A 17044-nucleotide genomic window follows, 5' to 3' on the forward strand; every position below is an offset into this window, starting at 1 on the left:
AGAATGGTGCAATGATGGTACAATTAGGAACAAACAAAAACACTGTGGGAGTGAAAGAAAAAGATACACGTAAGAATTCAAAACACACAGAAGCATAAGATTTATATAATACAAAGCTATGATCTAAATTATCACCATTGGACCTCAATGACCAATGCTAGACTGAAATTAGCAGAAAAATGGAAGTAAATTATCTAACTTCAAATGTGTAACTTAAAAATACAACTGAATTAAATATTACTATGAGAATGAACTTCAAAACACAATGAAATAAATTTCTTGTCAAAGAAAAACTTGTTAAAAGGTAAATAAAATAAAACACAAACTTTTCCTCAGAAAGTGATTTTGTCATTCTCCTTGTCTGAATGCTGATGTTGTAAACATAGCAAATTACTTGGCGGCATGTGGGAGACTACTGGGATGCTGAAAAAATGAAGACAAAATTTATTTCCCAGTAAGATACAAAAACAGTATAGAGCAAGTAGATATAAAGAAACACTTGAAGTACCACTACTATGACATCTCTTACTAACATTTTTACGTTTTACGCTTGCTATGTGCCAGGCACTGTTATATGCCCTTTTAATTTTTCACATGTAATTCTCGCAATAACTCTGAGGAAAATAATGTAATTATCCTCCATTTTACAGATGGGTAATTGACATGCCACATCATACAACTAGTAAAGAGCAGGGACTCTGACCCCAGAGTCCCTAACCACTACATTTGCTAACCACTACATTTCACAACTCTACTATATGTATGAACAAGGGGATGGCAAATTTTCTAGCGTAGGACAGAACGACTCCATTTGGATATTATGAGAAAACATACACTATGCAAATTTATGTTTTATTCCCAGGAGCATTTTACTTCCTAGATTGCTTTTTACATGACTTAAAATCCTATTGTTAAATTTTTTGCCAGAAGAACACTAGAGAAAAATACTCTTCTACAAAAGAAAACATACAGAAAAAAAGAAATTCACTCAATGTATCAATAACAAGAGGCCAAAATCTATATTCTATAACTACAAAACTCAGAAATGTACTTGCTATGCAAAAGGAGGATCTACTGAATGGATTTTTCCTCGTATTCCTCATCACTGTTTGCTAGATGATGTAGCTGATGCTATACACGGAAAGTTAAAATTTAATGTGCAAATACATTTTGAGATAAAGGGGACACTATTCAGAGTTATAACAGCTGCAGCATTTTTCCACCTTCTTTGAACTAGAAAGTCCAAAAATGAAGCTCTGCAACTAATGAATGGTAAAAAAAAAAAAAAAGTTTGAGTCTAAGATCTACAATATATAACACCACCAGAGAAGGCAAATTTTAGAAAAGTAATTGCTTTATTTCTTAGGTAGAACATTCTTGCTGACCCCCTCCCCTCAAGCCTAAAAAAGTTACTTTGCTAGTAGAAAGGGGGTGAAAAAATCCCACCCCATGAAAATGGGAATTTTCTTTAATTCAGCTGCTTTTATAATTTTATTTATTTATTTTTCCCCCCAAAGCCCCAGTAGATAATTGTACGTCATAGCTGCACATCCTTCTAGTTGCTGTATGTGGGACATGACCTCAGCATGGCCGCAGAAGCTGTGCATCGGTGCACGCCCGGGATCTGAACCCGGGCCGCCAGCAGCGGAGCGCGCCCACTTAACCGCTAAGCCACGGGGCCGGCCCAATTCAGCTGCTTTTAAAAGTAGTAATTTATAGATAGGGAAGCAAGTTATATGTCTAAATAGGACGATACGATTAAGAATTTTGAGTCTCTGTAGCCCAAACACCTCTACCTATTTCCCTGCATTTGAACATGCTAAACAAAATGTTAAAGAATAGAAACTCAACCAGAAAGATTTAAACGTTGGGAAAACTGAAGTCAAAGAGTAATGATTAACATCAAGTAGCAAAATCTGGGCCTCAAGACAATTCATTCATTTCTAGGCCTCTTCCAAGACTATATTATGGCAGAAGACCAACCAAACACGGACCCAAGGGAACTCCGGTTGACTATGGAGTAAACTGACTAGTCTGCAAAACGCCTCTAGTAAATCCAGCAAAAGTGGAAGATACTATAATAATACAGAAACTAAATGTAGACAAGGGCCATAATATAAAAACCCAATGGCTATCATTTATTTTATTTTGTCTGTAATGTTACAGGAAGACAAATTACCTTTAAACATACTTTAAAAATTAGCTTATTTAAATACTTTTTGAAAGTATAAACATATGCTTCACTGTTTCTGCAACATAGAAAAGATATCTCAAGTAAAATTTAGCACCTTACCTCAGACCAAAGATGTGTGATTGTTCATAGTTGAATAAAGAACGAATCTTAGCTTCAGAATTAAGAATTATAAGTCTATCAATAAGATCCTGAAAAAGAAAGATTTAGAGTGAGACTATGCTTGACTGACACCATGTAAAGAAAACCAAATCAACAAAGATTTATTTAGATTTGTCGTTCTCAAATTTGGCTTTACATTTGAATCATCTAGGGAGCTGTAAAAAAAAAAAAAGAAAGAAAATTACTAATGCCTGAGTCTCACTCCCAGAGATTTTGAATTAATTGGTCTGGGTATGGCCTGGGCATTAAGATTTGTAAAAGTTCCTGAGATGAATCATCTAATGTTTAGCCCAAGGGGAGAATCACTAATTTATACCCCACTTTGGTCCTTCATGAGCAGCTTATGCAGCCAGTTAAATACTGATGAAGCTGCTAAAAAATGTAAACTACTTTGAAAGACAAATATGAAATCTATGAATGTGAAGCATGAACAGTGGATATGAATAGTTTTATCTAGTCACTATTTGAGATTTTCTTAATAAATATTCTCTGTTCACATAAATCAGTGGTTTCCAACCCTAGCTGAACATCGGAATCATCTAGGGAACTTTAAAAAATGTATATATAGAGAGAGATATATGTCCAGGCTCTATCCCAGAACAGTTAAGTCACTATCCCTGGAGATACGATTCTGGCATCAATATCCTTTTAAAAGCTCCCTAAGTTGTTGCAATGTGCAGCCAGGCTTAAAAATCACGATGCAAGGGCAGAGAAAACCTAATGACTTAGGTGCCACCAGTTACGCCAAGCACTGACAATTTAAGCCCGCCACACAAATTTGAGCACTCTCTAAAAGCTTTTCTTTCTAAAACGCCCTGCTTTTGTGTATATCTTTGGGTTCAGGACTAAGAAATTTATTCATAGACTAACACTGGTCTCTCTCATTGCTCATTTTCCTGACCAAGAGACTTGCTATCCTCCAGTGAGGTTAAATTCAAGATATTTCTATGGATAGGGCAAAATAAGGAAGGTTTTGCTAGGGAGTCAAGTCACATAACGTTTGCTGAGGTCTATGTGGATGATAGCACAAACGTCCTACCATCAAATAAGTAAGAGGCAGTGGAATGAGGAAGGAGGAGGAAATAATGGATCTCTCAAAATCACATTTGAAAAATACTTATCAAAACAGTATAAACTGGGTTTTGCATGAACGTGCCTAGTAAAAGTTTATACCAAACACTTAGGAGTGCATTTACTATTCTATAGATATCTTGTAAAAATGTGTGACTACTACTAGCATAAGAGTTTACAGTCAGCAAATATTAAATAAACCGCCTAGCAATGAAAAATAAAAAGATTGGTATCTTAAAATCATCTGCCATCGTTGTCTGCTTCTTAGCTAGGCACTCCTTGTTTCAAGGATTATGACAGAACATGAGGTGAGCAACTCATTCATATTCCCAGCTTCACATTCATATTCTCAATGATTGTCCCACTGCTCACTCCCTCTCTCTCTTTCCTAATTTCTCCAGTCTTGATTTAGCTACAGTGACAGAGCCACACAGCTCTCCTCGACTTGCCTAGGCACCTGGATACTCTTAAGTAGTCTTTGCAATAGACATATGGATAAACTTGTTTGCTATATAGTTCTTCAAATAGGTAGATATCTTTGCTGCTTAATATCATAATTTTTAAGAAATGATCTATTATTATCACTGTTTTTACCATAGTTATTCTTCACAGATTAATCTAGAATTGATTATACATCATTAGCTTTCTCTTACCTGAGAGGAGAGAGACTGTCAATTAGTTCTACGCATGGTAGTTTCTGAAAGAATTACTATAGATTTCTCTTCATCAGTAGGATACAAGCATAGGTGACTGAATTTCCACAGCTATCTGAATATAATACTAAGCTCAGACTATTTGATAGCTGGTGACACCTCACGACTCTAAAGTTTTAGCTCTGAACCTAAATACTAGATACTGTAAGAATAAAAGAAACAGAGAACGTATCACCAACAAGCTTAATGGAAGAGTAGATTGCAGCGATCTATCAATGATTGCAATTTGGGAGAACATATGTTATGGTAAGTAATTTCTTCTTCAAAGAGGATTACATTGATGGATCACCATTTAGGAAAGAAAACGAAACTCCCAGGAAGCCTGCTTTACAGAGAACTTCAGTTTCTAAGCACTGCAATGTGTGTCAATAAGTCAATCAGTTTCCTGAGTCAAGCAGCAGCTTCCCAGCAACAATCTAGTACAAGCAAGGCTTGGGACTCACAAAAAGGTGTCTGAAACCCTGTCTTTTTAAAGGATGCTGTCCAGCTTGAGAATATGATCAATAAACTGGTAGGCCAGAATGAGACCAAGACTGGAAAAACAAAGGAATATCCATACTATAAAAATAGATACATGTAGCTCAGAGCCGGTCTTCCTCAGCAAACAGAGAAGGATTAGCATGGGTGTTAGCTCAGGGCTGATCTTCCTCACAAAAAAAAAATAGATACATGTTTGAGTGCCTATTCTGTTTACAATTGCCCCCAATGGCCGTGTTGTGCTATCTGACCCCTTTTACTTAAGAAAGGGCCAAGTGAAAGGTGAGGGATAGGTCAATCAGAATGCAAACATTCTTGTACCTGCACTACTAGGAGTGGCTTGTGATTGGTTAGCCCATGAACATTCATAAATAAAACTCAGCCTGTTAAGATCCTTCCTTGGGATTTTTCAGAGTGGGGAGTGTCTTAGTCCACTCAGGCTGCTATAACAGAATACTATAGACTGGGTGGCTTATAAACAACAGAAATTTTATTTCTCACAGTTCTAGAGGCCGGGAAGTTCAAGATCAAGGCGCCAGAAGATTTTGTGTCTGATTAGGATTCACTTTCTAGTTCATACATGGTCAAGTTTTTGCTGTGTCCTCACATGGCAGAAGGGACGAAGGATTTCTCTGGGGTCTCTTTTTATAAGGCACTGATCACCTCCTAAAAGCCCCACCTCCAAACATCACATTGGGGATTAGGTTTCAACACATGAATTTGAGGGGTATACAAACAGTCAGTCTACAGCAGGGAGGTAGAAGAAAAGGCCATCTCCTGTTTGGTGGTGTAGTGAGTTAAATGGTGACGCCTGCCAAAAGATATGTCCACATCCTAGTCCCTAGAACCTATGATGTTACTCTCTTTGGAAAAAGGGTCTTTGCAGAGGTAATTAAATTAAGGGCCCTGAGATAAGATCATCCTGGATTATTCAAGTGAGCCCTAAATCTAATGATGTGTCCTTATAAGAGAAAGGTAAAGGGAGACTTAAGACAGAAAAGAGGAGAAGGTCATGTGAAGACAAATGCAGAAACCGGGGTTATGCAGCAACAAGCCATGAAATGCCTGGAACCACCAGAAGCTGGAAGAGGCAAGGAAGGATTCTCCCCTGGAGCCTTTGGACAGAATGTGGCCCTGCTGATACCTTGATTTCACACATTCCAGAACTGTAAGAGAATAAATTTTTGCTGTTTTAAGCCACCTACTTTGTGGTAATTTGTTGTGGCAGCCTTAGGAAACTACTACAAGGGGAGATGGTGAATATGTCAATATAGAGTAGCAGTCCCGTGCCCTCTCCTATAGAGAACATCATTTGGAGAAGAAGAAAATACCAATGATAATTATAGCAAACAATTATATAGCACTTATTATCTGCCAAGCAATGACTTAAACTTTTATATTTCATTTAATTCTCACAACAACCCTGAGATAAGAACATTACTATCCTCTTGTAACAGAAGAGAAAACTAAGGTCTAACTTGTCCAAGGTCACACAGCTTGTAAGAGGCAGAAACAGGAATCTAATCCAGGCAGTGTAGCTTCAGAATACAAGCTCTTAACCACTATGCTAAACTTTTAACCACTATATTATGCATGCCTTTCAATAAAGCCAAGATGGAGAGCAAGAGCAATAATAGGAAAAGACTGGGGAGTGGGGGGTGGGAATAACACACGCGCGCGCGCACACACACACACACATGTGGACCTGACTGTATTCAAAGTTCTATTTCTATTTGTCCCTTTTTTTTTTTTTTAGCAGCTGTGGCATACTAAAGTCCACAAACATCTTATTTAGCATATATTGACCATCTACTATGTGCCAGGCATTACACTAAGTACTGCAAACATAAATTCTCAAGGTTGAAAAAGAACTTAAAGATCACATATTCCAACAATCCAATAGGTTCCTGGATCTGATTTACAATATCTCCACCAAGAATAACTCAGGATGAGGAACTCACAGATTCCCAAGGCAGTCCATTCATCACTTTTAGTCATCTCTGACTAGAGTTTTCCCTTGGATTAATTCATAATTCATACTCATCAGTTATGCTGAGGGAACCATAATCAGCCACCACCTCTTGCTAAGAACACAAATTACTCCCGTCCCTTGTACTGGCATCCAAATGTCTTAGCTTTCTCTTATCCTGTGACTCAGAAAAAGTTGTAGCTGTTTTTTAGACCCAGAAGTTGTAAGTCAATAAATTTCCTTATGTAAATCTATAAATTTCCTCTTTTGCCGAAACTGATTCGAATTGAGTTTCTTCTATAACCAAAGGGATCCTACCTAAATACATCACTTATATAACCGAAAGTTAAGTGACAGAAACCAAAAAGCAATAGAAAATTGTACGTGTTAGAGGGAAAGAATATTTTGTGTCATTCACCTTTAATTTACTAAAGTACAACTTAAGGGTTGTTTGCAGGCCCTAGAGTTTTGGCAGATACTCAATACAAACCATGAAAAGTCAAGGTCTAATATCCCTGAAACATAAAGAATTCCTTAAAATTGAGAAGAAAAAGAACATAAAAAAATAACAAAAATAAACTGAAAAACCATTAAGAGAAGAAAAAAAGTCAATGGCCATTAAACATATGAAAAGATGTTCTGTTCTAATGAGAAAAATATAAAGTAACACTTCTCTCCTGTCAGACAAATATCTAAACCTCTGATCACATAGTCTTCTTACTGAGCCTGCCAGGAAACAGGCACTAGAATATCTTATTGATAGGAATGCAGAAGAATTACTCTTTGTGGATGGAAATCTAGCAATATACACCAAAATTATGTATGAATTTACCTTTCAACCCAGTGATCCCACTTCTAGAAATCTAATCCAAAGATACTGCGGCAGGCAGAGTTCTAAGATGGCCCCAACACCCTCAGGCCTTAAACACTAAAGCAGGTACTGCTGTGAAGAGATTTCTGCAGATGTAATTAAAGTCCTTAATTAGTTGATTTTAAAAGAGATTATCAAGGAGGCCCTGATCCCATCACATGAGCCACTTACAAGCAAAGAATTTTCTCTGCTGGTCACAGCAGAAGTCAGAGAGATTTAAAGCATGAGAGGGACATGACACGAGGGAGGTTTAACATTGTTGAAACAGAGAAAGCCACAGGACAAAGCCTTGAGAGCAGCCCCTGGCTGACAGCCAGCAGGAAACCAGGCACTTCAGTCCTGCAACTGCAAGAAACTGAATTCTGCCAAAAGTAAGAATGCATTTGGAAATGGATTTTTTCCCCAGAGCCTCCAGACAAGCACTTAGCCTGGCTGACACCTTGATTTTGGCCTTGTAATACTCTGAGCAGAAAACCCAGGCAAATAGTACTGGACTTCTGACCTGCAAAACTGTGAGCTTATAAATGGGCTTGGCTTTAATTTGCTAAGTTTGTAGCAATTTGTCATTCAGCAATAGAAAAAAAAAAAATATAGACACACTGGTAAATATGTATAAACCAAAGCTATTAATTTTGGCATAATTTATAATAGCAAAAAACTTAAAGAATCCAAGTGTCCACCAATAAACGAATGGATGAATAAACTCCAACCAGCATGTCCACACAATAGAGTACTACGCAACTGTAAAAAAGGATGAGGAAGAGCTCTACATACTGCTATGGAGTAATCTCAAGGTATAGAATTAAAAAAAATGCAAAGGGCAGGACAGTGTTTATATCATACTACCTTTGCTTAAGAAATCTTGGGGGAAAGAAAATGTATATACACTTTTTAAAGGGACAATAGAAGGATAAATGAAAAACTAACAAAAATTGTTAGCTACAGAGCAGTGCTACAGAATAGAACTTTCTGCGATGATGGAAATGTCCTCTAGCTGAACTATCTAATGTGGTAGCCACTAAGCCACATATGGCTAGTGGGCACTTAAACTTGAAATGTTGATAGTACTTAAAGTATATGAAATTCCAACTTTAATTACAATTAATTTAAATTTAAATAGCTACCTGTGGCTGGTGGCTATTATATTGAAGATCAAAATATATAAATGGAGACAGAAAAGGGAGGATTATTACATAAGCACATTCTGTGAATATACCTTGTTATATATTGGAATCATGTAATATTTTTCTATACTTTAAAAGACAAAAGAAAAAGAAAAAAGTAAGACACCCTCTCTAAATTTAAAATATTCTGAAACAAACCTGTCTGTCAAGTTAGTGACATAACCAGGCAGAGTAGACATTTACTTACTTCAAGCGACTTTTAAACACAATATTTTGATTGTACATACCTGGTGGCATATATTCTAAGGACAAAACTAACTGAAAAGAAATGTCAATATGCATTCACTAATCTTATTTTATTTTGAAACTATTATATGTACACTGTATGATAAACCAAATAAGTAATTTTGTTCATGTCATTAGGAACCAAGCTTTTCAGTAAAAGAAAAGAAATAACTAAAAACAAGTAAGAAAAATTATCAATATGGGGTCATGATTAATTTTTCTCCTTAAAAAAAACCCACAAAACTTATTCCCCTTGGCTGTCTACTGAAAGGACTAGAAATAGTGACAATCCTAGACAGTGAAACATTCCTAGTGCCCAGGTTATAGTTTCAAATACCACTTCCTACTAAAAGGAGCAAGGACTCTGAAGACGGCTCATTCCAGACCTGAGTGAAAAAATGTATACAATGGAGACTGGAAGATCTTACGAGAAAGCAAGAAGGAAAATATCAAACACTAATAAGTACATGTCAAAAGGACTCAGTACCCAAAGAAGGAACATCTTAATCATCAAAAGCAATAATGAGTGCATTGGTTTGAAACATAGACACGTAAAAGCTAGAAGTTCACAATGATAATAATAATAAAATACCCCTTTTGGAGATTATTAGAACACCAATTCATTACTATGAAAATTTATAAATAGAGAGTGTCAAGCCATTCCTGAAAGAACTGTATTTCAGGGTTTCCTTTATTAAATAATTCCAGTTAAATAAAAAACAACGACAGAACTACAATCACCATTTTATAGCTCCTAAAAAACAATGAATCAATGCAACCCAGAGCAAATAACCCAGGTGCTCTAATAAATCAATAGCATGGAAACAAAAAAGAGACGGAGAACTGTTTTAGAATAAGAGAAACTTAAAAGACATAATGACTGAACACAACATGTGAGCCTTGTTTGGATCACGACTTGACCAACTGCAAAAAAAGACATCTTTGAGACAACAAAGGAAACTTCTATATAGACTACATAATAGATAATATTAAAAGATTATAGCTAATATTTTAGATACGACAAAGCCACAATGGTTTACAGGGTGCTAATTCAAACCAAAAAACTCCAAAAATGTCCTTATCAGTTAGAGATGCATACTAAATTACTTACAGATAAACTGACATTATGCCCAAAATATGCATTATAATCCCCACCCCCCACCCCCCAAAAAAAGCAAGAGTAAAGGAGAGGAAACTGGGAATATAGTGGGGGAACAGATGGAAGAAGACGGACAGAAGGTTGATAAAAGCTGAAGTTTAGTGATGGGTATATGGGAGTTCACTATACTCTTTTTTTAATGTGAATTTGAAAATGTCCACAAAAGAAAGTAAAGAAAGCCCACCCATACGTGCCTGTGTGCACTCAAATACACACAAACACACACACACACGTCTCCTCAGTATAACTTCCTAGGGTTTCTGCCATTGGACTCCCAGAGAAAATAAAAAGCTATTGAACTAAATCCTTTTGAATAAAGCCTAAGAAGGATCTAACTCATTAAAAGTCTAGCCAGTAAGAAGAAATAAAACCAGGTTACTGAGAACCTACTATGCTCATAGTAGCAAAAACAAACCAAAAAAACCCAACTTGCTAGACTTTCAAGGCAAAAGACAAAATACAGTTCCTCTCCTCATGGATCTTACAGTCTATTAGGAGAGACAAATAAATCCAAAAATAATTATAAAATAATTGACATATGCTTTATTCATGGGCAAGGTACTATGAAAATACATTAAGAGGAATCTGCTAGAAAGGTGGCCAGAGAGGAAGGGCAGAGAAGATGCCACAGAAGGAGTAAAGCATGAATAAGTCCTAAAGAATGAGGAGGTGCTATCTAGCCAAAAGGCAAGGTTATGTACCTTCCAGACTCCAGAGAAAGAAAGAAACTTGTCCAAAGCCTCTGGAGCTTGTAGAGTGGAAAGTGAGAAGAGAAAAAGGGGCTGTGAGAAACAAGGAGAAGCTGCATGCCATGCAAAGGAATATGGAATACACATGGAGGCAGTCAAGACTTTAGACAACAGAATGACTGCATCTGGTTTTCACTTTTAAAGGGCCACTCTGAGGATAAATTAATGTGAGGATAAATTATAGGTTGAGACTGGAAGAAAAAGAGCAGTTAGGATCTCACTGAAGTAGTCTAGACAAGAAACAAGGGTCTGAGCTAAGGTGGTCTTAACAGGAATAGAAAAAGTACACAAGATCATGTTATTACAAAGGTAAAAATCTGGAAGTGGTGATTAATTGCATCTAGAGAAGAGGAGTCAACAATGACTTCCAGGTTTCCAGCTTATTCAACTGCATGGATGACGGTGCCATATGCTGAGATAGCAAAATAGGAAATGGAATTGATTTAGGATAGAGAAAACATTTTACAGTCACGCATCACTTAACAATTAATTAACGTTCTGAGAAATGCATCTTTAGGCAAATTTGTCGTGTGAAAATCATAGACTGTGCTTACACAAACCTAGATGGCATAGCCTACTACACACCTAGGATCTCTGGTACTAATCTTATGGGACCACTGTCATATATGCGGTCCATCATTGACCAAAACATTGCTTCGTAGCCCATGACTGTATTCAGTTCTAGACATGGTAAGACTAAGATGCCTATGAGTTTTCCAGATGTTCATTATCTGGTAGAAATCTGGCAGTCAAGTGAGTGATATAGGTCAGAGAGTTGTCAGTACAACTGAAGCCATGGAATTGGATGAGATCAATCTGGAGGACATAAGACAGACAGAGAAATCCACAAAGGCTATGCAGGAGAGACCAGAGAAGCTGGAAGAGAACCAAAAGTAGTGCCATCGTCATAGAAGAGAGTGACAATAAGGAGGAGCAGATCGACGGTGCCAAATGCTGCAAGGTAGTAAATTAAATTAAAGGAAGGGGGAGGTTCCATTGGATTAGGGAATTATATATTTATTGATGACTTTTGGCAGAACAATTTCAGTTAGGTAATCGAGCAAGACATCAGATTACAGTGGCTTCCAGAGTTGACAGAAGAGAAAGCAGAGACTTCAAGTATAGGCAATTGTTTCCGGAAGCTTTTCAGGGGGGAAACAAAGAAGAAAACAGCAGGATGGTAGCTAAAAGAAGACATAGGTCAAGGGAATTGTTATTTGTTTGTTATAATAAGAGAGTTTATACATGTTTAAATTATGATAGGAAGCAGTGATTCTTTTACAGAAGAATGTGACGTCATTGGGAGAGGCGGAATAACAAAACTGTTTGCAGTTAAGTGTTTTAAGACTAAATAGAAGACAAATTCTTCCCTAAGTGGAAAGATATCTTTGAATATGCACTGTAGATACCATGAACACTTAAGAGAACAAACATCCAAGCCATTGTTCTAGATTAAATAATGCAACTCATGTGTACTTGTTTCCCATAATTGACTTCAATAAAGGCAATAATATTAAGAATATTCTCAAAAACCATTCACTGGGCATCTACTATGTGTTAGATGCTAAGGATGACTAAGATATCCTACTTGCTCTCAGGCACTCACAGTGCAGTAGGGAAGACAGGCACATAAATGGCTAGTTATAAAACTACTTCAGTGCCAAGATACAAGTAAGCACAAGACAAAATAGGAACACTTCAAGGAAAAGACTATAAATTGAAAGTTTATTGATAAGAGCACCTATCTTTATATTTCATTCATACAAATTATCAAAAATTTCCCAAAGTAGAAAAAGCGTAAAAAATTAAAATGTTTGGGGTTAACAAGAATTAAAGGTATTCAAAAGGGCAAAACCATGTAAAAAAACAGTAACACACAGGACAAAGTGACCAGAAAATAAAAAGTAATGATTAATAACAGAATTTTAGTATTAATAAAATAATTCTTTACTAACACATATTTATATGTGTTTAATTCATAAACTTACCCAAAGATGAGGAATTAACCATCTCTGATGAAAACAAGTTACTCCTCTGGCAGTATGAATATGAAATAAATCTCAAATTAAATAAATATGTATATACTGCCCTCATGGGGCAGTAATATGTAGTTCATTAAAATATCAGCAGAAAAGGTTTTAGACTCCTTGGATACAGGTTATTCCTAATTATCCTAGCTAATGAAAGAGCAGCATTGGCGTGACTAATAACGTAAATCATCTAAAAATCATTCACACACATACTTTTATTTATGCCAAATCTCTTTGCTGGTTGGGGAGCGTTAACTGTGTATTCCAACAGGTGTTCTGACTGTTAGGTGGCCTGGATCAAAGATTCCATTCACAGATAATTCAGAAACTGATATTCCAAGGATAAATAAATCGAGTCAGCCTTTAAATGCCATTAAATATTGTTCCTTTTTTCCCTGTCAAATTGCATTTTTACTACAAATCTCAAAAAGTAGCATTTATAAAAGGGAAAAACTAAAAGAAAATGACTTACAATGACACACGTTGGGACTTCACGAAGAGAATATTCTGCTTTATTAGGAAGATCTTGATTGCCTACCAGCTCATAAACAGCAGGATAAGATAACAAGTTCACCAGTGCTAGAAAAGACTGGGAGGTGGGAAAGAAAACAGTCATTTAAATGGATCAATTTTTCCAACTACATCCACGGAAGAGCCATTAATGTAAGGTTTTATAGCAGTATGACCGCTAGGGTTAATTTTTTAAATTAACTTAATCCACATAAATGTGGAAACATACATATATGATAAGTACAAAATAGTTGACGTCAACAATCTATGTGCAGACACACATAATAACAATTGTAACAGAACATACATGAGAGCTGGAAAATATTTTAACATATCATGTATCTCCTGAAAAGTTTGATTCTGAGAAAAAGATGAAATGATCCATCTTTCTCGTTTGCATTGTTTTATTTGACGTGTAAGAAAACATAAAAGAGGGCTGGCCCCGTGGCTTAGCGGTTAAGTGTGCGCGCTCCGCTGCTGGCAGCCCGGGTTCGGATCCCGGGCGCGCACCGACGGACCACTTCTCCGGCCATGCTGAGGCCGCATCCCACGTACAGCAACTAGAAGGATGTGCAGCTATGACATACAACTATCTACTGGGGCTTTGGGGGAAAAAATAAATAAATAAAATCTTTAAAAAAAAAGAAAACATAAAAGAATAATATGTAGGGGCTCTGGAGCAAGATAAATTCTATATATTCTTGCACTCAGGTCACAAGGCTAACTTTACCTTTTAACTGCATTTATTGGAAATCCAACTAACCTAATTATAGTTAATTTTTAAAAGCCATGCTTTTCTTACCAAAACCAGCTCCTTTTCTGGTGCAATTTTACCAAGTTAATCTCCCCATGAAATTTTTAAGCTCCCACTCTCATTCCATCTTACTAAAAGCAACCTGAATGTTTTTCTCGGGTACATTTCATTCTTTGGATCCCCTGCGCAGAAGCTTGCAATGGCTGCCCGTCACCACACATCAAAGCTCCTTAGCGGGACTTTCAACGCACTTTACTAATTGACACTTTTGTTCTCTTCACAGTCTCGAAAGTCTCTTTTCCCACTTTTCCTCAGCATGAAGTCACCACTTCAGTCAATCAAATCTGCCTGTGGTCTCCTTGAAGTGACTGCCACATGTACGAACCTTTCTTATCCTACTAACACGCTCCTCCTTACTCATCCCTACTGCATCCTCCCACTAATTCATCCCTACTAACATCCCTCCCACTTACTCATTATCCCACTTCATAAGCTTTTAAAAGTTTGCCACACAACATTTTTTCTAGAAGGTTTTCCAATTAACTCTACCCATCTCTAGAAGCCTTATATTTTGCTGATATTTATATGTTGGGTTTGTACTGTATTAATTGCACTTATTTGTAACTATTAAGTTTTCTGCCGGTCATTTAAAATTTTCCATTAAACTCAGAAAATTTGAGAATCAAACAAAATGAGAATTTTCACTAAAATTAGAACAGTAAGAAAATTATAAAGAACAGTTAATTCAATCTCTCATTGAATACATGAGAAAACTTGAGAGAAGTGAAGTGACTTGGCCAAAGACACAATCAGAATGTTGGTAGCAGAACTAATTTATGTTTTCTTCTTTCCAGGCTAAGACTATTCATTACAAATCACAATATTCCTCCACAGTCGTGGCTATCCAACAGAACATTCTGTGGTGATGATGTCATGTAATCTGAACTGTGCAATATGATAGTCACTAGCTACATTTGGCTATTAAGCACTTAAGATATGATGAATGTAATTGAGAGGCTGAATTGTTAACTTTAGTTTTAATTTAAATTTACATAGCTATATGGGGCTATTTTCTATCATATTGCAAAGCACAGCTATAGAGAGAGGGAAGAGGGAAGAGGGGACTGCACTGAGAGTAACTTTGTTAATGTATCTCATTTTATATTGAAGCCACGTTATTGTTTTCTACAATTTAAAATAAAAGAAAAGAAAATCCCCAAAGAAAACAAAATCCCTAGGGAATAATATTTAGGATTACTAAGAATGTTTAGGCACTAGGCACTAAGAATGTTTACTCCTATGAGTTATTTCTAGATCTTTCAGTACATAGTTTAGAAGAATGTACAATTTTTTTAAAAGAAGAGTTAATCAGTTTATACTGACATTTCTAATTCAAAGTCAAAGAAGTTGAATAAAATTCCTGTAACCTTAAATTTGAATTAGAAATATCTTGTAGGGATTAAGAATATTATGCCACTTTATATAAAATGTAAGAACCTTGTAATCATATAGATTTGTATACCATTATACTGTTTGCTTGTCCTGTACGGTATAGCTCTCATATATATTACCTCTAACGATAAAATAATCTCACTACGTCATAGCTTTCTTTTAAAGAGTCTCATGTATTTACAAGAAATTCAGAGAAAAATAGGCTTTTATACTTACTCACCTATTTGCAATTTCCTCTTTTAATCCTAAAAACCCAAATACCCATTTGGTATCATTTTCCTTCAATCTGAAGAAATTCTTTTAGTATTATTTGAAATGCAAGTCTGTTGTAAAATATTTTCTTAGCCTTTATTTTAAAATTTCACTTTTATTCTTGAAGAATATTTTTGCTGGATATAGAAATCTAGTTTGACTTTAGTTTTCCGCTTACAGCACATTAAAGATGCCCCATTGTCTTCTGGCTTCCACTGTTTCTAACGAGATATGAGCAAACTCATCTGCTGTTCCCCTGTAGGTAATGTATGATTTTCTACAGCTTCTTTCAAGATTTCCTCTTTCTCTTTCACTTTTAGCAGTTTGTATGTCTATAATGAGCCTTACTGTTGTTTCTTTTGTATTTTAATTGTTTGAATATCCTTCTTTGGGATTCATTTAGTTTCTTGATCTATAAATTTACATCTTTCAAGAAATTTGGAGATTTTCAGCTATTATGTATGCAAATATTTTTCTGTCCAATTCTCTCTCTTCTATTTCTGGTACTCCAATCACATATATGTTAAACCTTTTGATAAGGTCTAACAGATCACCAAAGTGTTTCCTAATTTTTTTTCTCTCTGCTCTTCAGATTGTATAATTTCCATTGATCTATTCCAAGTTCATTGACTATTTATTTTTCATCTTTAAATCTTCTGTTAAGCCCATCTAGAAAATTATTTCAGATAATATTTTAGTTCTAGAATTTCTGATTCTTTTATAGCTTCTATTTCTCTACTATAACTTCTAATTTGTTCATCATTACAAGCATATTTACCTTTACGTTCTCTTTTAATAACTGCTTTAAAATTCTTGACAAATAATTCCAACATCATTTCACAGTCAATCTCTATTATTTGCCTTTTTCTGGAGTTTGAATCACATTTCCCTTATTTTTCATATGTCTAGTAACTTCGGATTGTATTTCATACATTGTGAAGGATATATTGTAGAGACGCTGGATTCTGTTATATGCCCCAAAGAGTGCTGATTTTAGTTAAGCAGTTAACGTGGCTGAACTCAAACTCTAAACTCTGACCCCTGTGGTAGGAGCATCTAGTATCTCTGTTAAGTTCAAGTGCATAGTTCAGGGGATAGCCACATATTTATACAAAATATATACAGAGGTAAGTACCCCCTAGGTACCTCTCTCTTTTGATTCTCCAGCTGCTGTGTAGCCCTAAACCTTGACTTGCAAGCTTGTTGAGTATGGATTTCTATCTCTGGAGCACCAACTGGTACTTGCCCTCAGGCAAAAATTTGTTCAATCTGGAA

The 17044-nt window shown here is 36.0% G+C and overlaps 1 protein-coding gene across 2 annotated transcripts in view; it reads right to left on the reverse strand.

The window, feature by feature from the left end:
• The window catches only part of TBC1D32 (TBC1 domain family member 32), a 197457-nt gene that overhangs the window by 97434 nt on the left and 82979 nt on the right, over positions 1 to 17044 (reverse strand). For both annotated transcript variants that reach the window (XM_087444041.1, XM_014781194.2), the window contains exons 22-23: positions 13274 to 13390; positions 2294 to 2382 (exon numbers count right to left, since the gene is read on the reverse strand). In XM_087444041.1, coding sequence (XP_087300167.1) covers positions 2294 to 2382; positions 13274 to 13390 — 206 coding nt within the window. The remainder of the gene's footprint in view (positions 1 to 2293; positions 2383 to 13273; positions 13391 to 17044) is intronic.

Source organism: Ceratotherium simum, chromosome 19 (assembly GCF_057802395.1).
Source record: "Ceratotherium simum simum isolate JZ-2026a chromosome 19, ASM5780239v1, whole genome shotgun sequence".
NCBI classification, from domain to species: domain Eukaryota; kingdom Metazoa; phylum Chordata; class Mammalia; order Perissodactyla; family Rhinocerotidae; genus Ceratotherium; species Ceratotherium simum.